Consider the following 25,925-nt stretch of genomic DNA (forward strand, 5'->3'; position numbering starts at 1 on the left):
AATCAGGCAGTTAGATGAGCAATGTAACAAGGATAATAGAACAGGAGACTTTATATATAGACTAGGAAACCTAATAAGTAATTGTAGTATGTTGTTTTTATGACGATCAGTATATTTTATAAGTAAACAAGATTGAGTTAAACATTCTAAGCTGTTTAACTTGTGGGAGAGATGGGCAAAATGAAAGTGGAGCAGATATTAAGGAATGTGATAAAGGCAGCAAAGAAGAAAGATCTTTGTTCATACTACAATTACTTTAGGAGCACTAAAAACAAATGAACAAAAACAAGTATCTCCATCCAAACTTTCTTAACTTTATTTTCTGAACAAAGATCTTTCTTCTCTGCTGCCTTTATCACATCCCTTAATATAACCATTACAGCACGGAAACAGGCCATCTCGGCCCTTCTAGTCTGTGCCGAACTCTTACTCTCACCTAGTCCCACCGACCTGCACTCAGCCCATAACCCTCCATACCTTTCCTGTCTATATAGCTATCCAATTTAACTTTAAATGACAGCATCTAACCTGCCTCAACCACTTCTGCTGGAAGCTCGTTCCACACAGCTACCACTCTCTGAGTAAAGAAGTTCCCCCTCTTGGATGAGGGAATTAAATGCAGCATCTCCAAGTTTGCGGATGACACGAAGCTGGGTGGCAGTGTTAGCTGTGAGGAGGATGCTAAGAGGATGCAGGGTGACTTGGATAGGTTGGGTGAGTGGGCAAATTCATGGCAGATGCAATTTAACGTGGATAAATGTGAAGTTATCCACTTTGGTGGCAAAAATAGGAAAATAGATTATTATCTGAATGGTGGCCGATTAGGAAAAGGGGAGGTGCAACGAGACCTGGGTGTCATTATACACCAGTCATTGAAAGTGGGCATGCAGGTACAGCAGGCGGTGAAAAAGGCGAACGGTACGCTGGCATTTATAGCGAGAGGATTCGAGTACAGGAGCAGGGAGGTACTACTGCAGTTGTTCAAGGCCTTGGTGAGACCACATCTGGAGTATTGTGTGCAGTTTTGGTCCCCCAATCTGAGGAAAGACATCCTTGTCATAGAGGGAATACAAAGAAGGTTCACCAGATTGATTCCTGGGATGGCAGGACTTTCATATGAAGAAAGACTGGATGAACTGGGCTTGTACTCGTTGGAATTTAGAAGATTGAGGGGGGATCTGATTGAAACGTATAAGATCCTAAAGGGATTGGACAGGCTAGATGCAGGAAGATTGTTCCCGATGTTGGGGAAGTCCAGAACGAGGGGCCACAGTTTGAGGATAGAGGGGAAGCCTTTTAGGACCGAGATTAGGAAAAACTTCTTCACACAGAGAGTGGTGAATCTGTGGAATTCTCTGCCACAGGAAACAGTTGAGGCCAGTTCATTGGCTATATTTAAGAGGGAGTTAGATATGGCCCTTGTGGCTACGGGGGTCAGGGGGTATGGAGGGAAGGCTGGGGCGGGGTTCTGAGTTGGAGGATCAGCCATGATCATAATAAATGGTGGTGCAGGCTCGAAGGGCCGAATGGCCTACTCCTGCACCTATTTTCTATGTTTCTATGTTTCTATGTTACCCCTCAACTTTTGCCCTTTAACTCTCAACTCATGTCCTCTCTATCTCAACTCAACTCTATCGATCCCCCTCATAATTTTAAGTACCTCTATCAAGTCCCCCCTCAACCTTCTACGCTCCAAAGAAACCCAACTTGTTCAACCTTTCTCTGTAACTTAGGAGATGAAAGCCAGGTAACATTTTAGTAAATCTCCTCTCTACTCTCTCTATTTTGTTGACATCTTTCTGCTCCACTTTCATTTTGCCCATCTCTCCCACAAGTTAAACAGCTTAGAATGTTTAACTCAATCTTGTTTACTTATAAAATATTTCTATATAAATGGCTATTCACGCTACTTTCATGGAGAGGGAAGATAGCCGGAATAAAGAGGAGCACAGGAGGGTAAGACAGGGGTCAGTTTGATGAGGACCAAGGAGGGGTGAGAAATGATGGCTAGATAGAGCTGGATGGGGGGGAGGACATGGTGCATAAAGAGACTGGAGGGTAATAAATTGGGACACAAAAGCTATGGCTGCTGGAATCTCATAACATTCTATGAACACTTCTTCATTCTGCCTTTTTTCAGGAAACATGGGAAATTCTCTTTGTAGAGGGAGAGAAAGGTGAGAGCACAAGTTCAAGAAATAGAGTAAATGAAAAAGAGGTCTCAATTATTCACAGTAAACAAAAGGATACGGATTTCCTGAAAATGGAAAGTTCAGTGTTCATGTTGTTAGGCTGTAGATAATCCAGGTAGAATATGAAGTAGTCCACAATCACATAATTCACCTATCAGATTTATTCCCCCATCTGGTTCCATTTGCCATCTCTTTCTTAAATAATTCCCATTATCATCTGACTTAATTATCAGAATCAGATTCAGAAGCAATTTATTGTAATTGCCTATATGATGTGAAATTCAGCTTTTTTTGTGGCAGAGGTACAATGCAATGACATAAAATCAGTATAAATTACAAAACAAATAGTGCAAAAAAAGGAATAATGAAGAAATGTTCATAGAACGTTATGAGATTCCAGCAGCCATAGCTTTTGTGTCTCAACTTATTACCCTCCAGTCTCTTCATGCACCATGTCCTCCCCTATCCAGCTCTATCTGGCCATCATTCCTCACCCCTCCTTGGTCCACATCATCTATCAACCCCTGTCTTACCCTCCTGTGCTCCTCTTTATTCCGGCTATCTTCCCTCTCCATTCTCAGTTCTGATGCAGGGTCTTGACCTGAAATATTAATTTCTTCCCCCGTCACCTACCCCTCTTCCCCACCACAGGAGGTTATTATTTTCTTTCCTTCAGTAGTTTGTTTTCTGCAATAAGAAACATTTTTGGACTGGGGGCCTGTAACTAGTAGGGTACCACATTAAACCATGGTGAAGCCCTAGCTGTTCAAAGATTTGAATTAGGTGACTAAGTACAATATATCCATATTTTCAGCGGCATGTCGCATGGTCAGGTGGTCGGCGACTAAACCGGCTCCCCCATTAGGTTTGTCTGGTGAGGAGGGTGGCTAGACTCCCTGCAGGACGAAAAACAAGATCTGTCAAAGGGTGGATGAACCCTCTCGTAGGGTCAACGGCCATCTAGCAAACACGTGCCGTGAAGTGCGGAAAGGGCATCCCTTGCATCGAAGCTTGGTCTAGCCATTCACTGCAACCGAACTTCCCCCAGCCGTCTTGGACCCCACTGTGCCACTGGATCCAGGAGGGGATGTCGAGAGGGTGGGTCTGGACCTGTGCAACCCCCTACTCACCTAAAATCCATTCAAGCACACACTGTTCCTTTCTGAGGAGTGGGGTATCCTCACACACATATCAAACCCCACTAACTGACTGAAAGGAACCATTATCATCCTATGGGATGGATCGCCACACAGAGAGATCCATATTTTCAGTGGATACAAAGCTGATGATCAATTAAGAACTATAGAACTGAAAGAAGACCTCCTTTCTGCTGTATTGAAATTATTTTGTAATAAAGGCTAACATACCATTTGCCGTATAATCGTTTGAAACATCTTATATTGACAACTTGTATACAAGCACACCCAGGTTCTTTTGACTCTCAATATTGCACAATTTCTTACCATTCAACAAATAGTCTGTTTTTCTGTAAAGTATGCCAAAGTGGATAACATCACATTTTTCCTACTTTGCCCATCTGTCATTCACTTGTCATTATTTCTTTGATGCATCTTTAAATTGTCTTACATGCTTACATATACTTAGCTTGTGAGCAAATTTGAAAACATAACCTGAGCCAAATCATTGATGCAAAAAGTTGGGGTTAAGCACTGATCTTAAGCATATCAAGATGAGAATGATTTGTTTTATTGCATTTTGTCTTGATTGCCAATTACCATGTTAAGTGCAGGACCTAATCAATAGCCTCTGAAAATCCAAATACACTCTGTATACTCTTCCCCCAGCTTCATCTTGAAAGAACTCTGCTCAATTCTTTTTTTTCTCTCAGTGTGCTCTGTTATTACATTCTACATTATATGTTTCAACATCATTTCTTCCACAGGGTGATAAAACAAAAAAGCAAGAAGCTTAAATCTGAAGAAGTCAGAAAATATTTGAAACACTCAACAGGCCTGGTAGGATCAATGGAAAGGGAAGAGAGTTAACACTTTGGTTTGAAGAGTCTTGTCAGAACTCCGCTTCTCTTTCCTTAAGTGCTGTCTAATGAGCTAAGCACTTCCAACATTTATTGCTTTAATTCCATAATCAAGAGAACTTCAGGATATAATATATTTTATTATTTTAAATACTAACTGATCATGTAATTGAGATTTTTACCTGAGATAAGGCTCCAGATCCACAAGTTTTCTCTCCTCTGTGCAAAAGTCATGGCTGTTGATTTCTGGAATGGCACTTTCCAAGTTTTCATCTGGGAACATTTGAGGAAGCTGTGAAGTTAAAGTAACTTTTAGTTTACTACGTAGTCTTGTTCAATCATGTTTGGACAGGGTTTTCTAATATTGGTATTCTAAAAAAAGATCAATTCCCAAACAAAGAAGATGAAAGAGGCATAGAAGTCAGCACTGCAGCATAGAAAGGCCTTTTACGTACCTACAGGAATTCAGGGATTCCTAAAACTGGTATATCATAGTGTTGGCAAGTAAACAAGATAGTGGCAACGGTAAAATCAGATTCAAATGCTACTTGTTGCATACCTATTTCAGGCTTAATGGACAGGTGCATGATATTTAAAACATCTTCTGCTGGATCAGTACCTGGGTATATAACCCAAAGAATTTATTTGAGGAGTCGTTTAGAAACATCATGGACCCTGACACCTGGGAGGCAAACTACCATCCGAGTTGATTTTTCGTGTCCACAGAATCACCTCTCTATCCCCCTAACTATAGAATCTCTTATTATTGCTGTCATCCTCCTCAATTCCCTACGCTTCTGGGCCACAGGGCCAGACTCGGTGTCAGAGGCACGGCTGCTGTTGCTTCCCCCAGGTAGGTTCCCACTACCCACTCCCCACCCTCCCGCCACCAACAGTACTCAAAATAGAATACTTATTGTTGAGGGGGACAGCCACAGAGGTAATCTCCACTATCTGACGTTCTCTCTTCCTTCTCCTGACAGTCATCCATTTATCTGTCTCCTGTAGCCTTGGGGTGACTACCTCCCTGTAGATCCTGTCTATCACCTGTTCAGCTTCCCTAACAAGCTGAAGGGCATCGAGCTGCAGTTCCCAAACACAGTCTCTAAACAGCTGCATCTCGAAGCACCTGGTGCAGATGTGGCCATCGGGGAGGCTGGTAGTCTCCCGGAAATCCCACACCTGACACCCAAAACAGAACACTGGCCCTGTAGATACACCCACTGTTCTCTCAAGAGTTAAATAAGAAATAAGGAATGAACTTACTTGAGAAAATCAGGTTGGTGTCGGATCGCAAGAGAGGGAATTTGTTGAATGCCTACGAGATGGCTTCTTAGAGCAACTTGTGCTCGAGCCTACTTGGGGAAAGACCGTCTTAGATTGGGCGTTGTGTAATAAACCAGATGTTATTAGGGAGCTTAACATAATGGAACCCTTAGGAGGCAGTAATCATAATATGATTGAATTCATATTACAATTTGAGGGGGACAAGCACAAATCACATGGAACAATGGGAATTATAGAGTCATGAGAGAGGAGCTTGCCTGGGTGGATTGGAGTAGGATACTAGCAAGGATGACAGCAGAGCTGAGATGGCTGAAGTTTCTGGGAATAGTTCACAAGGCACAAGATAGATATGCCCCACAGAAGTAGTTGTTCTCAATGGCAGGGGTAGGCAACTATGGTTGACAAGAGAAGCTCAGGTCTGCATAAAAGCCAAGGAAAGGCATATAAGGTAGCAAAAGCAAGTGGGAAGTTGGATGATTGTGAAGCTTTTAAAATCCAACAAAAGGCAATTAAAAAAAGCCTTAAGAAGGGAAGAGATGAAATATGAGGACAAACTAGCCAATAATATAAAGCAGGATACTTTAATTTTTTTCAGTTATACAAAGGTGAGGTGAGAGTTAATATCAGATCATTGGAAAATGATGCTGCTGAGGTAGTAATGGGGGACAAAGAAATGGAAGATGAACTTAATAAGTACTTTGCATCAGTCTTCACTGTGGAAGACACTAGCAGCGTGCCTGAGGTCAGTGAGTGTCAGGGAGGAGAAGTGAGTGCCATTGCTATTACAAAGGAAAATGTGGTAGGTAAACCCAAAAGGTCTTAAGGTGGACGTCACCTGGACCAGGTGGACTACATCCCAGAGTCCTCAGAGAGGTTGCTGAAGAGAGAATGGATGCATGGTCACTATCTTTCAAGAATCACTTGATTTTGGCATGGTCCCACGATTGGAAAACTGCAAATGTCACTCCATTTTTTAAGAAGGGAGGAAATTATAGGCCTCAGTGGTTGGGAAAGTGTTGGAGTCTATTATTAAGGCCAAGGTTTATTTTAATGATAAAATAAGTTAAAGTCAGCATGGTTTCTGTAAAGGGAAAGCCTTGCCTGACAAATCTGTCAGAGTTATTCAAGGAAGTAACAAGCAGGGTGGACAAAGGAGATTAGATTAGATTAGATTATGAGGACACTCAGTCCTCATTTATTGTCATTTAGAAATGCATGCATTAAAAAATGATACAACGTTCCTCCAGAATGATATCACAAGAAAACACAGGACCAACCAAGACTAAAACTGACAAAACCACAAAATTATAACATAGTTACAACAGTGCAAAGCAATACCATAATTTGATAAAGAGCAGACCATGGGCACGGTAAAACAATTCTCAAAGTCTTGACAGACTCATCATCTCATGCAGGCGGCAGAAGGGAGAAACTCTCCCTGCATGAACCTCCAAGTGCCCCGCCAACTTGCCGATGCAGCACGATTGGAAGCACCCGACCGCAGCGGACTCTGAGTCCGTCCGAAAACTTCGAGCTTCCGACCAGCCCCTTCAACACAGCCTCTCTGAGCACCATCCTCTGCCGAGCGCTTCGACCCTACCCCAGCCGCCAAGCAACAAGCAAAGCCAAGGACTTGGGGCCTTCTCCTCTGGAGATTCTGGACCACACAGTAGCAGCAGCAGTGAAGCAGGCATTTCAGAAGTTTCACCAGATGTTGTCTCACGTCTGTCTCTATCAAATCAGGATTGTGCACAGCACCCTACTTGACAAATAACAGACATCATCACCGGAGTGGCCGCTGCGCGCTGCGTTGCGCCGCCATCTTCTCCAGTGCCAGTGGATGTCATTTATTTAGATTTTCAGAAGGCACTTCATAGGTGCCACACATGAGGCTGCTTAACAAGATAAAATCCCAAGACATTGCAGGAGAGATACTAGCATGGACAGAGGAATGGCTGGATACTAGCATGGACAGGAGGCAGCAAGTGGGAATAAAAGGAGGCCTTTTCTGGTCGGCTGCCAGTGATACGTGGTGCTCCTCAGGGATCGGTATTGGGACCACTACTTGTCATATTCTTTGTCAATGATTTGATGGCTTTGAGGCAAAGTTTGCAGATGATATGAAGACAGGTGGAGGGGTCGGCAGTGCTAAGGAAGCAGTGCGATTGCAGTAGGACTTAAACACATTGAAAGAAAGGGCAAAAAAAGTGGCAGATGGAATACTCTGTTGGGAAATGTATGATAATGCATTTTAGTAAAAGGAACAATAGTACAGACTTATCTAAATGGGGAGAAAATTCAAACATCAGAGGAGCAGAGGGACTTAGGAGTTGTGAAAATGATAATGAGAGGCATAAATACAGCAGGCAACAGGTATCCTTTCAGCAGGGTCAAAATGTCTAATACTTAAGGTGAGGGGGAAAGTTCAAGAGCAGTGCAAGGCAAGTTGTTTTCTTAAACACAGAGTGGTGGGTACATGGTATGTAAGCTGGGGTGATAGTGGAAGCAAATGTGACAGACTATCTCAGCATAGCAGTAGAAATCTGAATCAGGGCATTACACTACCTACTCACAATTAAGAGGCTTTTAGATAGGCACAGGAATATGCAGAGAAAGTAAGACTATGGACATTGTGCAGGCAAAAGGGATTGGTTTAGTTAGACATTTAATTACTAGTTTAATTAACTTGGCACAATATCATGAGCCGAAGGGCTTGTTCCTGAGTTGTACTGTTCTATGTTCTATGTTCTCTTTTACCTTTGCAAGAAATTCTTTCAATTCCCGGTAAGACTTGGTTACAAAAGTCACTGAAGCATCTGACCACAGAACCTAGGAATCAGAATAAAATATATACATTTTATAATACAAAACATCTCAAACAGTTTAAGTAACCAATTGCATTTACTTGTGAGAATACTGAAATCATGTTTAGCAGTGACTCTAAATTAGTTTAAAACATTCACATAAGATCCTATTTCACCAGACTAATGCTACAAAGATGGAAGGCAGCATAACTTAATTTTACTAATATTAATCTTCCACATTGCCACTTCCACAACCTATCAATATGCAATCATTATCCAAAATAAGATTCATAATCGTAATGTAGAACTTCAGATCAGATAGACACTTTCATTATCCAAAACACAGAACCGATGAAAACAATCTGGATACTGTTAAATTTCTTTTATTGTGAATGAAGTTTCACTTGTTAAAGATTTTAACATGTTATTCTGATGCGGAGACAAATAATCAGTGATGTAACCTGGGGCCATTTGGTGTTTTGGATCTTTCAACATCAGTCACTTTCACCCAAGTGACCCAGCCATGGTTGATGAGGCCCTGGCTTGTGCCCCAGCAGCATTGATCTATGGGTCACACTTCTTGATCCACTGCCATCTAGAGGCTCACTCTAGCAGCCTCTGTGACAGTCCTGATGGTCTTTTCTTTGCAGCCCCAGTAATTTCAAGGAGAGAGTAGGTTCTGCACAAAATTAGCACGGTTGAAATGTCTTTAGAACCAGCATGCAAGTCAGTTGCAATTAACTAATTAAAAGAATGGACTGAAAACAGAAAGAGATGTCAGAATTTGAGTCAAGCTTTCAAAAAATATCTGAATTTCATGTCCAGAATTGAAAGAAAAATTAGGAAAAAATGTCAGATAGAAGAGCCTTTTATTACCATAATGCCCAAATTTTATTTTCTTCCTGTATCTTAGAGCCATCGCTCCATTACCTCTCTTCCTCCAAGCGGGCTTCCAATCATCTGGCTTTGTTGTGTAATTTTTGTTAACTTTCTCCATTTTTAATACTAAATCTAACTTGCTCTTGCAAATTTTTGATAAATGATGTGTAGTCCGTCCAGAAACCTACTTAGCATGGAAAACAATTATAATCAAGAAAGAAAACATACCAAATTCTCAATAGGTTTGGAGGAGAGAGTTACTTCAGCCTTTTGGGAATTATTTGGCTGATCAGATATCTGATTAGATGTACAGAGGACAAAGACACATAGATCTGAGGAATCTTGAGTCAGTAAATTATGGAAGCGGTTGTTGTGTTATCTGATCTTTTAAAAAGGAATCGTTCAAACCTTCAATCCCAGCAAGTAGCCTAGTGAATCTCTTTTGCAGTGCCTCCATTGTTATAATATCCCTTTTTTAGATACAGGAACCAAAACTGCACACAGTTCACCAAGTGAGGCTGTTCTTTCTTCCAGTCACAAATGAAAATAGTGAACAACTGCAGGCCCAGAACTGATCCCTGTGATATTCCATTAGTTACCTCCTGCCAATCTGAAAATAACCTATTTATTCTAACTCTCTATTTTCTATGAGGTAGCCAGTTTTCAATCCATTCTAACATACTTCCAGATATCGCAGGCTTTTAGTTTATGTATCAGCCTCATATGCCTTATCAAATGGTTTTTGAAAAGTTAACACACTACATCTACAGGCTCCCCTCCATCAACTTTCCTTGTTACATCCTCAAAGAATTTGAGCAAATTTATTAAACATGATTTAGAATACAGAACATAGAACATTACAGCATTGTACAAACCCTCTAGTCCACTCTGTTGTGCCCACCTTTTAACCAACTAAAATCAGAAGAATCAGAATCAGAATCAGGTTTATTATCACTGGCATGTGTCGTGAAATTTGTTAACTTAGCAGCAGTAGTTCGATGCAATACATAATATAAAAGAAAGAAAAACAAATAAATAAATTACAGTATATTGGAGATTAAAAATCGTGCAAAAACAGAAATAATATATATTGAAAAAGTGAGGTATGTTCATGGTTTATTGTTCATTTAGGAATCAAGTGGCAGAGGGGACGAAGCTGTTCTTGAATCACTGAGTGTGTGCCTTCAGACTTCAGTATCTCCTACCTGATGGTAACAATGAGAAAAGGGCATGCCCTGGGTGTTGAGAATCCTCAATAATGGACCCTGCTTTTCTGAGACACTACTCCTTGAAGATGTCCTAGGTACTTTGTAGGCTAGTATCCAAGATGGAGCCGACTAAATTTACGACCCTCTGCAGCTTCTTTCGGTCCCGTGCAGTAGCCCCCTCCCCACCATACCAGACAGTGATGCAGCCTGTCAGAATGTTCTCCAAGGTACATCTATAGAAGTTTTTGAGTGTTTTGTTGATATAACAAATATCTTCAAACTCTAATGAAAGTCACTGTCTTGCCTTCTTTATAGCTGCATCTCCAGCTTAGGTCCTCAGAGATCTTGACACCCAGGAACTTGAAACTGCTTACTCTCTCCACTTCTGATCCCTCTATGAGGATGGGTATGTATTCTTTCATCTTACCCTTCCTGAAGTCCACAATCAGCTCTTTCGTTTTACTGATGTTGAGTGGAAGGTTGTTGCTGTGACACCACTCCACTAGTTGGTATATCTAGTTCCAATTCGCCCTCTTATCTCCATCTGAGATTCTACCAACAATGGTTGTATCATCAGCAAATTTATAGATGGTATTTGAGTTGTGCCTAGCCACACAGTCATGGGTATACAGAGAGTAGAGCTAAGCACACACCCCTGAAGTGCACCAGTGTTGATCGTCAGCAAGGAGGAGATATTATCAACAAACTACACAGGTTGTGGTCTTCCGGTTAGGAAGTCAAGGATCCAAATGCAGAGGGAGCTACAGAGTCCCAGGTTCAATAACTCATCAATCAAGATTGTGGGAATGATGGCGTTAAATGTTGCACTATAGTCGATGACATAGGTGTTTGTATTGTTAAGGTAGTCTAAGGCTGTGTGAAGAGCCATTGAGATTGCATCTGCTGTTGACCTATTGTGGTGATAGGCAAATTGCAGTGGGCCCAGGTCCTTGATGAGGCAGGAGTTCCGTCATGATCAACCTCTCAAAGCATTTCATCACTATAGATGTGAGTGCTACTGGGCGACAGTCATTAAGGCAGCTCACATTCTTCTTCTAATCATTCTAACCATTCCTTCCTACATATTCCTCCATTTATTTATCATCCATATGCCCATCTAAGGGTCTGCCAAAATCCATAATGTATCTGCCGTCGTGGCCACAACCACCACTCCTGATAGGGTGTTTGATGTGCCCACCACTCTCTGTGCAAAGAACTTACCTCTGACATCCCTCCTATACCTTCCTCCAATCACCTTAAAGTTATACCTCCCTGCATTAACCATTTCTGTCCTGGGAAAAAGAGCTCTTATCAACTTGTATAGCTCAATCAAGTCACCTCACATCCTCTATTGCTCCAAACAGAAAAGCCCAGGCTCACTTAACCTATCATAACAAGACATGCCCTCTAGTCCAGGCTGCATCCTGTTACATCTCCTCTTTACCCTTTCTAAAACTTCCACATCCTTCCTATTGTAAGGGGATTTCCACTTTTATGTTACTGCGGAGGCTAATTAAAATGGCCTCTTTGTTATGTTAATCTGGGGAATGTGGCTTTGTTGTGTTAAACACTGAGAAAGTTTGCGCTAGCAATTGTTTTGGTTTAGACTGTGATAAGAAATATGTTATTAACCAATGGGGATAGTTGTTATGTTTTTGGTGTATTGAAGATACTGTATGTGCGGGGTTTTGGGGGAGAAGGCGGGAGAGCGAGACAGAGGATGGACGAGGTGCTGTGAGGTCCGCTAACGGGGTCGGACCCCGAGAGGGGCATTCGGCGAGGAGAGGAGACGGAGATGGACTCGTGTGGAGCGTCTGGTCGACCATTGTTGTTGGTCCCAGGCGGCCGGTCAAGGTGGTCCGAGGGGTTGCAGGGTGAAGAAGGTGGTCCTTGAGCTCCAACTGTTTTGTGCACGAAATGATTGAACTTTGACAAGTGTGGCGCCTTTTATTTTCCTTTTATATTTTATTCTCTCTTAATTATATAGCTCCAGTAATATCTATAAACTGTAAATCATTTAATTGCATCTGGTGTATTGTCTGTTATTTGGGCGGGGTGGGGTACCTCACACAGCATCCACACAAATTAATTACTCAGTTTGGCGGGGGCCGAGGCTGTTTCCCTAGACGACAGCGAGCCCAGCGACCCTGAGGGTGGCTGGGGGGGGGGGCTACATTGTGTGGGCTTTGTCCGGGATTGAGTCTGCTGGTATGCTGTGTGGGTGCCCTGTTTAAATCTGTAATGTGTGTCTCTGTGGGTTATTTGCTGGTGATTGTTGTATGCGTGGTGGGTGAGGTCTTTGTTCGAGTTCAGACTAGCATTGATGGGTTGGAGGTGGCACTCGGGGCTGTCCATGCGGTTGGGTGAGAGGGGAAAGAGTGGTCTGATTTGGAGGTAGGGTCTGCGACTGCTCTGGCAGGCTCCGCCTGGCACTTGGGATAGTGTCCACCCCAAGAGGGGCGGAGGCGTGTGAGACGTGGGCGGAGCGGATCTCGCAGTTGTTAGATGAGTTGCAGTGCTCGGTTGAGGGAGAGCGATAGGGATTGGTTGAAAGTTTGAGTAGGCGGGCTGGTGACAATGTTAGAACTGTCAGGTTCACCTACACCATAGTAACAGCTGTTAGTGATTTGAAAGAGGGGGGAAGTTTTCAGTGTGTCTTCTCTGGCTAGGAGGGCGGCTAAATTGCTTGCAGTGCCAGGGGGATCATTTCAGGGGATCAGCCCCTCCTTCAGTTGTTCAGCTGATCAGAGAGGTGTCGGGAAACTTAGTGGAGGCCCAGTGAGGGGAACGGCTTGGGGTCTCTGGGGAAGCACGTTCCCAGCAACGTACCGATGAACTTCCGAAAGGAAAAAACCCTATTCCTGAAGGCCTAGAGGGGCCACGCCCCAGGGTGTCGCTATGGATAGAGGGAAGCGATGCTAAAGCTATCCTCGACCCCGGGGCACAGATCAAGCTGTTGTACAGTTCGTTTTACAACCGGTGTCTGAAGTATTTATCCTTGACAACCGCAAGGGCACCGGAGACTTTGGGTACTAGTGGCAGTAGTTATCCTGAAGACGATGACTGGTTAATGACCCTGGAGTTCATGGGGGTATTGTCTGGGCACCCAGTGTGTCGAGTTGCTTCTGAGGACGTGTGTAGCAGCCTTGAGCCAGTACCGAATTTAAACGAGACCCGGCGGTGGTACGGGTTGGGGAAAGTAGCTGAGGGTGAGACCCTCTTAGTAGATGCTCCAAACTACCACGAGGGAGGGGAGTTGACCGCTGAAGACACCTCAGTGAGAGAGAGGTCGTGGCAACTGGACCCTAGCGGCATGGAAGATGAAGGCAGTGTGTGTGTGGATTATGTGATGTGGTTTAATGTGCTGCATCTGAGGAGTGGATGTTGCCAGATCCTGAGGAGTGCGGCTGTTGAGCTGAAGATGGCCGTTACTAGTTCCCTAGGATTCTTCCGATCCGAAAAGATGCCCAAGGGCATATCCGGACCCCCTGCATCCTTCCCGCGGAGCATGAGGAAGACCATGGGGGAAGTGAAGGTGTGTGGAGTTTTGACGTATGTGGATGACCGCCTAGAGCTTGGATTCACCTGGTGGGACTATGAGGCGAGGCGAGTGGTTGAGCCCGGGCGACCGAAGCGAAGTGTCAAATGTGGAGGAGTTTTTGGCCGGAGGAGTTTGGTGCAATGTGAGAAAAATGACCCGACATACCAGTTGAACTTCCTGGTGTTGGGAAGAGACGGTGGTGGACCGGGGGATGGATCGTCATCCAGGTCGTCAATCTAAATGAGACACAGGGAAGAGAGGGGATTTGTACCACACTGCGGTCATGTACTGATGAATTAATCCAGCAAGAAGAAACAATGACCCACCTTCGAAGGGGTCAGCAGAAACTCAAGACGTCCATTCAGAACAGATTGGAAGACTTACAAGTTGGGGAAGATCAAGGAAGTGTTCTGACTAAGGTCAACAGAAAACCGAGAGCCCAGGGAGGGGAGTTTGACTACACTCCCGAGGAGGTGAAGAAATGGAGGACAGATCTCAGAAAAGGGAGGCGGACGCTTGAAAGGAACCTGAAGGTGACTATCGGGAGTTTAAATGGTGGAAAAACTGAAAGTTGACCTAGAAGACGTCCTCAGGAAGAAACAACCGGAGGCTGAACATTCTTTAACTGCTGCTTTTCAGGTCAGGGTGGAAGAAGCTGGTGGGGTAACTGCGTCCCAGATTGAGATGGCCAGGAACCCTGAGTCAGAACTGCTGAGGCTGTGGCAAGAGTTGAAGGAGTCCCCGAAGAAGCTGACGTCTCGACTGCAGGAGGCTGAAGGGGTAGCCCCGGCTAAATGTTTCAGTTTGGAGAAACTCAAACAGCAGCTACCGATCGAAGGAATGAGAAAGGATAGGGATTCGAAGGATGATGTGCTGCACATGTGGTACATGCTGCCTTTTGCTAACATCCCCGTGATTGAGGAAGAGACCTTTGGCCCTTCTCCCACTGAGTCAGGTGTAGTGGGGAGGGCTAGCTGTGGGCAGACTGAGTTACAGCAGGATCAGGAAGGAGGAGAGGCGGGGCCCCGAACATGGGGCAGGGGGCTCCGAGCTGTAGTGGTGGCCTGAGTGAGAGAGGAGTTGGCAAGCAGGTCTGAGGTATCCCTAGTAGTGTCTCAGCCTTTTAGGTTTAGGTGAGGGGGTACAGAGGTCTCAGAGGGTTAAGAAGCTCCCAGATAGGCTGGCCTATGTAGTGCCCATGGGACGGGAGTAAGGTCCACTGTTTGGGGAGCACTGTCACTGTGTGTTGTGTGTCTGCAGGACTGGTTGGCTAGTTATTTAGAAGTCATGAGGACATGACTTTATTTGGTGGTGGGGGGAGAGTGTAAGGGGGTTTCGACTTTTATGTTACTGCGGAGGCTAATTAAAATGGCCTCTTTGTTATGTTAATCTGGGGAATGCGGCTTTGTTGTGTTAAACGCTGAGAAAGTTTGCGCTAGCAGCTTGTTTTGGTTTAGACTGTGATAAGAAATATGTTATTAACCAATGGAGATAGTTGTTATGTTTTTGCTGTATTTGAAGATACTGTATGCGCGGGGTTTTGAGGGAGAAGGCGGGAGAGCGAGACAGAGGATGGACGAGGTGCTGTGAGGTCCGCTAATGGGGTCGGACCCCGAGAGGGGCATTCGGCGAGGAGAGGAGATGGAGACGGACTCGTGTGGAGCGTCTGGTCGACCATCGTTGTTGGTCCCAGGCGGCCGGTCAAGGTGGTCCGAGGGGTCGCAGGGTGAAGAAGAAGGTCCTTGAGCTGCAACTGTTTTGTGCACGAAGAGATTGAACTTTGATAAGTGTGGCGCCTTTTATTTTCCTTTTATATTTTATTCTCTCTTAATTATATAGTTCCAGTAATATCTATAAACTGTAAATCATTTAATTGCATCTGGTGTATTGTCTGTTATTTGGGCGGGGTGGGGTACCTCACACAGCATCCACTCAAACTAATTACCCAGTTTGGTGGGGCCGAGGCTGTTTCCCTAGACAACAGCAAGCTGAGCGACCCTGAGGGTGGGGGGGGGGGGCTACACTATAATGAGGTGACCAGAACTGAAGACAATACTCTAAGTGTTGTTTTACCAGGGTTTTATAGAACTGTAACATTACGTTGTGGCTCTTGAACTAAATCCCTTGATTAATGAAGGCCAACATCTTTTTAACCACCCTATCAACTTGCACAGCAACTTTGAGGAATCTTTGGGCATGGACCCCAAGTTCCCTCTGTTCATCCATACTGCTAATAATCTAATCATTGACAATGTATTCTGCCTTAAAATTCAACCTTCGAGATTGAAGCACTTTACACTCTTCCAGGTTGAACTGCATCTGCCATTTCCCAGCCTAGCTCTGCATTCTGTCAATGTCCCAGGGCAATCTGCAGAAACCCACCACACTATCCACGATTTCACCAATCTTTATATCATCTGCAAACTTACTAACCCAGCCTGCCACTTCCTCATCCAAGTCATTTATAAAATTCCCTGAGCAGGGGTCTTGGAACAGAAACCCCCAAAACATCACTGATCACCTCCAGACTGAATACTCTCCATTTACTACCACTCTCTGCCTTCTATCCTAATTGCTGGAATAGGGAGATTGTCCTCTCAAGAGAGGGTAAACAACTTGGATTTACATTCAATGGCATTTACAAAAACAAGGGGTGACGCTAATCATAGATATATGGATCAGCATGATAGCAAAGTGGTTAGCATCACACTTTACAGTAACAGCAACCAGGTTTATTTCCCATCGCTGACTGTAAGGAGCTTACACATTCTCCACATGACTGCATGGGTTTCCTCCAGGTGCTCCAGTTTCCTCCCACAGTCCAAAGACATACCAGTTAGTAAGTGATTGTAAATTGTCTTGTGATTAGGCCAAGGTTAAATCAGGTGTTGCTGGGCGGTGCTGCTCAAAGGGCCTATTACAAACAGAATAAAAATATAAAACCCTAAGAGGACTTGACAGGGTAGATGCTGAGAGGTTCCACAAACAAGAGGATAGCTACAAAATTAATGGTCAGTCATTTAAAACTATGTACAAATTTCTCTGAGACGGTAGTGAATCTCTGGAATTCTTTGCTCCTGAATGTGGTGGAAGCCAGATCATTCAATATACAAATAATTGAAAAATCGAGGAACTAAGAGTTATGGGGAACTGGGACAGAGGGGAATTCAGGCTACCATAGATAAGTCATAATCATATTGAATGGTGGGGGAAACACTGAAGGGGCAACTGGCTTACTCCTGTTCAAATTCAGGTTGCGAACAAACTGTTAAAATTTCAAGATTGCGATCTAAGTAATCAAAGTACATGCACATTAAGATTCAACCAAAACAATTACCAAAGCCATAAAGCTTACTAAGAACTCTTACTTGAGTGAAACATCTCAGTTGGATAAAATTAATGAAAAAGTACAAAACAAAATACCAACAAACTTAGGTCTATTAAGAACACAAAGGCATGTATTGAGATCAAGAAAATGATTTCAAGACTGCGTGGTCGGTTTGATTGAACATGTGAAAGAGTTAATGGGATGCACAGTCTTTTTTAATCAAAAGAAACATGAAACTTGTAATAAATTACAAAAACATGATAGAGACAGTAAAAAGTCTAAAGAGTAAATCTCTGTACTAATCAAATGAACAGAAAAAACAGTAATTCAATCGAAGTTACAGACACAAACTGCTGGAGGAACTTGTGTTTGTGTGTTACTCTGGATTTCCAGTACCTGCAGAATCTCTTGTGTTTTTAATTCAATCGAAGTGCATTGTTCAGGGCTTAGAAACAAACTGAGTCAGTTTCAGGCAACGCAGCCATGACTTCAAGTGGGTAGTCTTCTAATAACACTACTTCCAGACTCCGCCCAGGGGAACATCTACTTCTGAAGCTCCATTCAAGAAATTACAGCTCATATCAAGCAGTCTCCCTGAACAGCGATGCCATCTGAACTTACAAATGAGAACTACAGCCTACATTGGACAGTCCTCTGTGAAAGTGCCACCATCTGAGCTCCAAAGAAGTACAGTATGAATGTGATATGTACTCTGTGGTGGCCCTGACTCAAGTGAAGGTGATACTGATGAATCAATACAATTGACAGCTATGTCAGTTTGCTGCAATAAAGACCACACAAGACTGAAAATGAAACCACTGCTAATCGATGTACAGTGGCAGATCTATCAATCATTTTCAATGCTCTAAGCCTGTCACACAGGTGGTTCACAGTCACTGATATGGGCAATGGATTCTGGTCAGTACCATTGGCACCTGAATGCCAATCACAGTTAGCTTTTACAATTGATGATCAACAATATCAGAAGACGAGGCTACCACAAGGACTACACAACATTCCCACTGTCTCTCACATGGTTCTGAGATCTTCCAGACCTTGATTCGACTATCATACAAATGTGAATGATATCCTGATTGCATCCAATGCTGCAGACAGCATGAATATGAGGTGCTTTATTTGCTCAATTATCTGTTCTCTGAGAATCACAAAGCAAATCTAGACAAGGCACAACTACAAAAAGAAGAAGTAATTTACTTGGGATAAAAAACTTAATGGCAAAAGCCATTAAGTCAGCAAAACCTCCCACAATAGTTCAGCAACTCCAGTCATTTCTGAGTTTGTGGAATGACAACAGAGCATTCATCCACTCATATGCTGAAATTGCTCAGCCAATCAATTATCTGCATTCAAGACAACCATGTCACTTTTGATGAAGAACAGCTGAAAGCATTTCAAACTTTAAAAGCAGCATTGCATCCTGCATCTGCATTAGGAATCCATAATGCAGGTAAATCATTCACTGTGTATGTCAATGAGGAAAACATGATAGCAGTTTTAACTCAAGGACATGGAGATGAACAGTGTCCTGTTGGCTATCACTCTGCTAAAGGCATGATTCTATATATTGCTGGCTCCTCAATGATTGAAATAGGAATCTGAATGGCTGGGTGAGTAGTTGTTTATGAAACTGAAGTGCTGGCAGGAAGCATGGCTACTGGTACCTCTGTGCAGCAGGCAAAACTTAAAGCTTTGATTGAAGCCTGTAAGTTGGCAGAAGGAAGATCAGCTAATATCTACACTGATTCTTGATACCTTTTTTGAATTGTTCATGATTATGCAAACTTATGGGGACAAAGATGATTTCTTACTGCAGTAGGAATCCCAGTCAAGAATGGCCAACTAATACAAGAAGTTATGGATGTCATACAACTGCCATGAGAAGATGCTATATTAAAATGAAAAAGCCACTCCAAAATGACTACAATGGAAAACAGTGGAAATGCATTTGTGGACAAAACTGCAAAAACAGTAGCCCAGCAAGAAATAAAGGAAATAAAAGAAGTATCAAAAATGTATGTAGTGAATCCAAGAACTGGTATTATGGAAACAAAGCTGAACTCTGTATCACAGATGAACATACTGGATATCTGGGAATTGAAAGCTCAATGCTCCAGACAGAAAAAGTGGTTCTGATGGAGAATGGTGGTAAGTTAAATAGTGATGGAGTATAGATATATAGCACTTGTCACGGACTAGTAGCTCCAACTGAGCTGCTTCTTTACTGGGCACAGCAAATACGCTCCCAAGGTCATACTGGAGTGCAAAAGATGATTGACAGATTCTCCGAATGGTGATGGAATCCAAAGTTCAGGGCACAAGCTCAACAAATGTTTGAAAGATGCATGACATGCCAGAAAACAAATTCTGGAGTAGTAGAAAAGCTATCACAATTAGGTGCTCCTGCCCCACCTGGTCCATTTTTACATTTACAACTAAACTACATCCCTTTCACCAAGGTGTCAAAAATACTCAGACATACTGCTAATAGTGGACCAGTATGAGGTGGGTGGAAGCTAATCCAGCAAGGAAAGCCAATACCACACAAAAGGCAAAAACTCTGATCAAGGACTATATTCATAGATGGGACTCTGACCAAGGAACACATTTCACTGGGAGTGTTTGTCAGGAATTATGTCAATTGATGAATATTGAGAGGACTTTTCATTGTCCACATCGCCTAGACCAAGATTCCCAACCTTATTTTATGCCATGAACCAATGCCACTAAGCAAGGGGTCCATGAACACCAGGTTGGGAATCCCTGTTCTAGAGTCATCAGAATAAGTTGAACGAATGAATGGAATCATCAAACAATGATTGACAAGTGTCATGAAGAAGGCATACCATGGCCTACAGCTCTTCCTATGCTCTTACGTAACATCAGAGCAAACCCAAACAAGGAAACTAAACTACAGTAAGTCCATTTGACGTGATAACAGGGCACCCTTGATCTCAGAGAGGCTGATGTTTATGGCAGACAGTTTAATTGACTATTGTGTGAAAGTAGCTCAAGCAGTAGTCTGCTTCTCAACAGATTTCTGCTGCTTGGAGTGATCCAACAGATGAGCGACACACCATTTCCTGCCAAATAGGTCCCAGTTATGAAACCGCAAAGGGACCACTAAAAGCTGGACGGGAAGGTCCTTATCGAGTGCTGTTAATTATCAACTCACAGTGAAAGTAGAAGGTAAGTGGTTACACGCAAGTCACTGGAAGCATACTAAGTGTTACCAGACAAAGGCAACAAGTGCAATGGTTTGCGTAATAGCAACCTTTCTTAGTCACAGTGTATACTCTTCTTGGGCTACAGTAAGCAAATCACTAAGCAACCGTAAGATTTCAAGCAAGTTAATAGTTAATGGACATTATGATGTTTATTGTGATAGTCTTCTTCTTCTTATTCTTCTTGTTTTACTACGGCAGTTGGCACCCAACTTAATGGTGCATTACCGCCACGTATTGTGATATTACTTGCTGTTGTTTTTATCCTAGTTTCCCTATCCATAATGTGCCAGTTGAGATGACTCATAATGTATACTTGCCAATATCACATGAATTTGCTGATGCAGTTAATGACTCCAACTGCTGGGTATGTCAATATATACCACACACTTCAAAATATTCACCAATGCTAGGCACCCCTACAGATTCAGAACATGCACTCTCTTTATTAAGTATTCCAGGAATGGTGATGTAGACATTATGCCTGTGATTTATTATTCTCAAGGGAGACCTAAATATATAATGATCATGCCACCCACATACCATCATAAACTGGATCATTTATGTAAATATAATTTAGGGAATATCATACCTGACCCTATTCATGTTCTATCCTGGGATACATCTTCTAATGTTCATGACAAAGCTATTACGTCCTTTCATGTGTTTACAGTAAACGCTACCTTATGCCTGAGTGTATAAGGTACCATTCCTGTAGGGTATAGTTTATACAATTACATTGTCCTAAATGGGTAATGATTCTGGAATTTTAGTGATAATCAGAAAAATATTACAATCCAACAGAACTCCCATAAAGGCGTAAGAAGTGGTCTAAGTTCATGGAACAGTATGTACTTTATGTGTGGAAATGGAGCGGGTTAATTGTTTAGGATCTTTTTATTTAGGGTAAGTTTTTCCTGCCGTGAGACATATGCTCACCTTACCTTTACCGAGCCCCCTCACCCACCTCCCAAATTTAAAAGTAAACAAGATAGTTCAGAAGGAGGTAGTTTTGTATCAATTCTGTTCACATTTTATGGTGTTGCAAGAAGTATGAGAGGTAAGCAATGACACGGCTGAAGCCTTGGGAAAAGTAACAAAAGAAATTGTTGCCATGTGCTAAGATGGTTCTTCAAAATCATATGGCTTTAGATCTTTTCATAGCAGTTAAGGGAGGAGCGTGCTTTTGTAGGCAAGAAATGTTGTACTTACGTACCAGACAAATCTGAAAACATAATTAATTTGGAAAAGATCAGTCGACGTTTTGGGCCGGAACCCTTCATCAGGACTGTAGAGGGAAGGGGCAGAGACCCTATAAAGAAGGTGGGGGAAGGGTGGGAAGGAGAAGGCTGGTCAGTTCCAGGTGAAAAACCAGTAAGGGGAAAGATAAAGGGGTGGGGGAGGGGAAGCAGGGAGGTGATATGCAGGAAAGGTGAAGAAAGAATACGGGAAAACACAATGGGTAGTAGAAGGAGGCGGAACCAAAAGGGAGGTGATAGGCAGCTGGGGGAGGGGGCAGAGTGACATGGGGATAGGGGAAGGGAGGGGGAGGAGTTGTGTTGTGAGTGTTGCTTTGACAGCATCTGCAGATTATTTTGTGCTTAACATAATTAATTTGGCTGATCATATTTGTAAAGCAGTTAAAATACATCATTTCCCATTGTGTTTTCCCCTATTCCTTCTTTACCTTTCTTGCCTATCACCTCTCTGCTTCCCCTCCCCCACCCCTGTATCTTTCCCCTTACTGATTTTTCACCTGGAACCTACCAGCCTTCTCCTTCCCACCCTCCCCCCCCACCTTCTTTATAGGGCCTCTGCCCCTTCCCCCTTCAGTCCTGATGAAGAGTTCCGGCCCAAAACGTTGACTGATCGTTTCCACGGATGCTGCCCGACCTGCTGAGTTCCTCCAGCGTGTTGTGAGTGTTGCTTTGACCCCAGCATCTGCATTGTGTTTACAATCTCATAGAAGGGGTTTCTTTGATTGGATTCATTCAAGTGAGGTATTGCACTTTGGAAGGACAAACCAAGGTAGAACATACAAGGTAAATGGTAGGGCACTGAGGAGTGCAGTAAAACAGAGGGATCTGGGAATACAGATACAAAGTTTCCTAGAAGTGGCGTCACAGGTAGATAGGGTCATAAACAGAGCTTTTGGTACATTTGGCCTTTATAAATCAAAGTATTGATTTTAAGAGTTGGAATGTTATAGTGAGGTTGTATAAGGCATTGGTAAGGCCGAATTTGGAGTATTGTGTGTAGTTTTGGTCACCAAATTACAGGAAGGATATTAATAAGGTTGAAAGAGTGCAGAGAAGGTTTACAAGGATGTTGCCGGGACTTGAGAAACTGAGTTACAGAGAAAGGTTGAATATGTTAGGACTTTATTCCCTGGAGCGTAGAAGAATGAGGGGAGATTTGATAGAGGTATATAAAATTATGATGGGTATAGATAGAGTGAATGTAAGCAGGTTTTTCCACTGAGGCTAGGGGAGAAAAAGACCAGAGGACATGGGTTAAGGGTGAAGGGGGAAAAGTTTAAAGGGAACATTGGAGCAGGGGGGCTTCTTCACACAGAGTGGTGGGAGTGTGGAATCAGCTGCCAGATGAAGTGGTAAATGCGGGCTCACTTTTAACATTTAAGAAAAACTTGGACAGGTACATGGATGAGAGGTGTATGGAGGGATATGGTCCAGGTGCAGGTCAGTGGGACTAGGCAGAAAAATGGTTCGGCACAGCCAAAAGGCCTGTTTCTGTGCTGTAATGTTCTATGGTTCTAAGTCTTGAAAGCTGGGGTTACTCAATATTCAGAATCATATTATTCATACTAATATGCCTTATCATAATTTATCTTTTTTAACTTGCTTAAAGCCAATCATTAACAGAATAGTTCAAACTCTTGTAAGTGTAGTACTTACAAATCTACCTAACTATGACATGATCTTATGAATACTTTGAGGAATATATACATATATACCCTCTGATATTTTGTCACCTAAGTAGTTGTTGATTATTTTACACATTTTACCAAAAGTTTCTCTGCCCCTGGGTTTTCAGATGTAAAGGGGGGATTTGTTGGATTTGACTGTTTAATTACCTGCTTGTATTTTAAGCAGCCTTTACATGCATGGCAGATTAATATGCCCCTGGTGGCTATACAAAGCATAATTCTGGACATTTCTTAGCTTCTTTGTACCCAAAGCGTATTCCTCATTGGCTGATTTTATACCAACATTTTCTAATTGGAATATCCTTGTCTATGAAATTTTCCTATTTTTAGATTTTTAAAAAAGTAGCTGTATTATGTCAGGTGCCATCTCTTTCTTCCAGCTTCCCTTCTTCAAGTAGAAGACTTCCGTCCCTGTTTGTTTCATCTTCCTTTTGTTCTATCAATTCTTAATAAAGCTATCATGAAGCAACAAGTTTATGCCTTGACCCTGACTTCTAAAACAACCTTGGATTTCAACACCAGAATCCAACACCAGCAACAATAAAGAAAGCATCAGGGTATGCATCAAAGTCTAAATAAATTTATTATCAAAGTACATATATGTCACCATATACTACCTTGAAATCAAAGTAAACTGCATAAAAGAAACATTTGTTTTAAATGCACATAGAAGAGTTTTGTTTTAGTAAATCAGTACATGGCAAGCCCAGCAAGAGATGGTACTTGACTTAGTCTTAAGTGTGAACAAACGAAAAATGTGCCTGCAAGAGATCATATTATGGACACTATGTAAAGTTTACATAGGTCTTCTTACACTCATGTAGAACTTGAATATTTTATTAACTTTGCTGTTGAATTCTACTTTGCACTCATCTTTGTATTTTCCATCTCTGACTCTTCTCTTTCCTTCATGAGATTCTCTATCTCAGGAGATGACATAGCCACAAACATCCATGACAGGTGTACAGAATGCCACAGCTAGTTTGAATCTAATTCTTCCTATTCTGCCTCCTGTAAGCACTTCATTCTATTTTCCTAGTTTCTCAGTATCTGTCATAATTGTTCTGATAATGAGATTTCCCACACAGATATACTCTTTCTTCTTAAACCATAGTGGACAGAACCCATGACCATATCTCATCTATTTCTTATACCTGCAGTCTCATCCTGTAGAGCTGATCCTGATCTTCTAGCTTAATACTCATCCCTCTTCTGTTCTGGCTTCTCTCTTTGTGACCTCCTCCACTGCCAGTATGAGGACCAAGGTAAACTACAGGAACAGTACCACATCCATCTGTGAAATTTGCAGCCGTCTCTAATAATCACGGAATTTTCCAACGTCGGGTAAATTGCTCATCACTGCTTTCCATTATGCCAAAGTTCCTTTCGCACCTTGTTTCCATAATATTCCTTACAAATGGTTTGTACTTGTGCTCCTTACCACTTCATCTGTCTTCACCTTTGTCCATATAGTATTTTTTTACTACACTTCTCTGCTTCCCCCAGCTGTTTTGAAAATGTAAGCCCTTCCCTCTTTTCATTTCTGAGGAAGATCTCTGACCTGAAACTTTAATCTCCTTCTCATTCCACAGATGCTGCTTGACTCTGAGTTCTTCTAGCATTTTCTATTTTGTTTTGAATTCCAGCAACTTCAGTTTTATGTTTTCCAAGAAATTATTCATGTTTTCATGTGCTACAAAAACAAATCATAGAGATCTTTACCTCAAAGGAATATTCCGTCATTTTGTCATTCTTCTTGTGTTGTAATCCTTTAAGATCTATTCTCTCAATGCTTACTGAAAAAGAAAAATGGGACAATATTTGAGAAATATTCTTTGTTACAGACAATATAGCAATATTACGTGAATGAAACTTGGGAAAAGTAATGCGTATTCAATAGCTTGTGATACTTACTCGAGGAAACCATAAATTGTTGATATAGTCTATTGTATTGTATTCCAAACACAAGACCATTTGCTGTCTTGTATTTCAACAATTATAAAACCATGTCAACTTAATAAATAGAAAGCTGGTGTTGTTAGTGAGGCAGATAGTCTTGGGTTAGAGAATGAAATTAACTGATAATTTGGGAAGAGCAATAACAGATGAGAGCAAGATGATATTTTTTGATAGGTCTCATAAAAGTAGGTCATAAACCATGAATGTTAGTTGCTGGGAAATATTAAGGACATGGAGCTTGGTATACAAGTACCTATTCTCCAAAGGTGGTGCCACAATTGGCATGGAAGCCTTCATTAGCTAGGGCACAGAATACAAGAACATAGAGATCATAGTTCAAAACTTTGGTTAGATCACAGCTGGAGATTTGTGCAGTTTGACTCGCCACACTATGGCAGCGCAATTTTGCAATGAAGCGGGTGAAAAGATTCACTACGATGTTGCCTGGGATGGAACACTTCAGTTACAAGGACAGACTGGATAGGTCTGTTTTCTTTGGAGCAGAGGCAGCTAAGTGATGCACAAAACTTAAGAGGGGTACG

At 42.4% G+C, this 25,925-nt stretch overlaps 1 protein-coding gene across 1 annotated transcript in view; it reads right to left on the minus strand.

Moving 5' to 3' along the window:
- Nucleotides 1-25,925, minus strand: part of zcchc14 (zinc finger, CCHC domain containing 14) — a 155,496-nt gene that overhangs the window by 78,574 nt on the left and 50,997 nt on the right. Inside the window, exons 3-5 of the mRNA XM_063067000.1 lie at nt 25,147-25,220; nt 8,233-8,304; nt 4,371-4,480 (exon numbers count right to left, since the gene is read on the minus strand). Of these exons, the coding sequence (XP_062923070.1) occupies nt 4,371-4,480; nt 8,233-8,304; nt 25,147-25,220 (256 nt within the window). The remainder of the gene's footprint in view (nt 1-4,370; nt 4,481-8,232; nt 8,305-25,146; nt 25,221-25,925) is intronic.

Source organism: Mobula hypostoma, chromosome 14, assembly GCF_963921235.1.
Source record: "Mobula hypostoma chromosome 14, sMobHyp1.1, whole genome shotgun sequence".
Classification (NCBI taxonomy): domain Eukaryota; kingdom Metazoa; phylum Chordata; class Chondrichthyes; order Myliobatiformes; family Myliobatidae; genus Mobula; species Mobula hypostoma.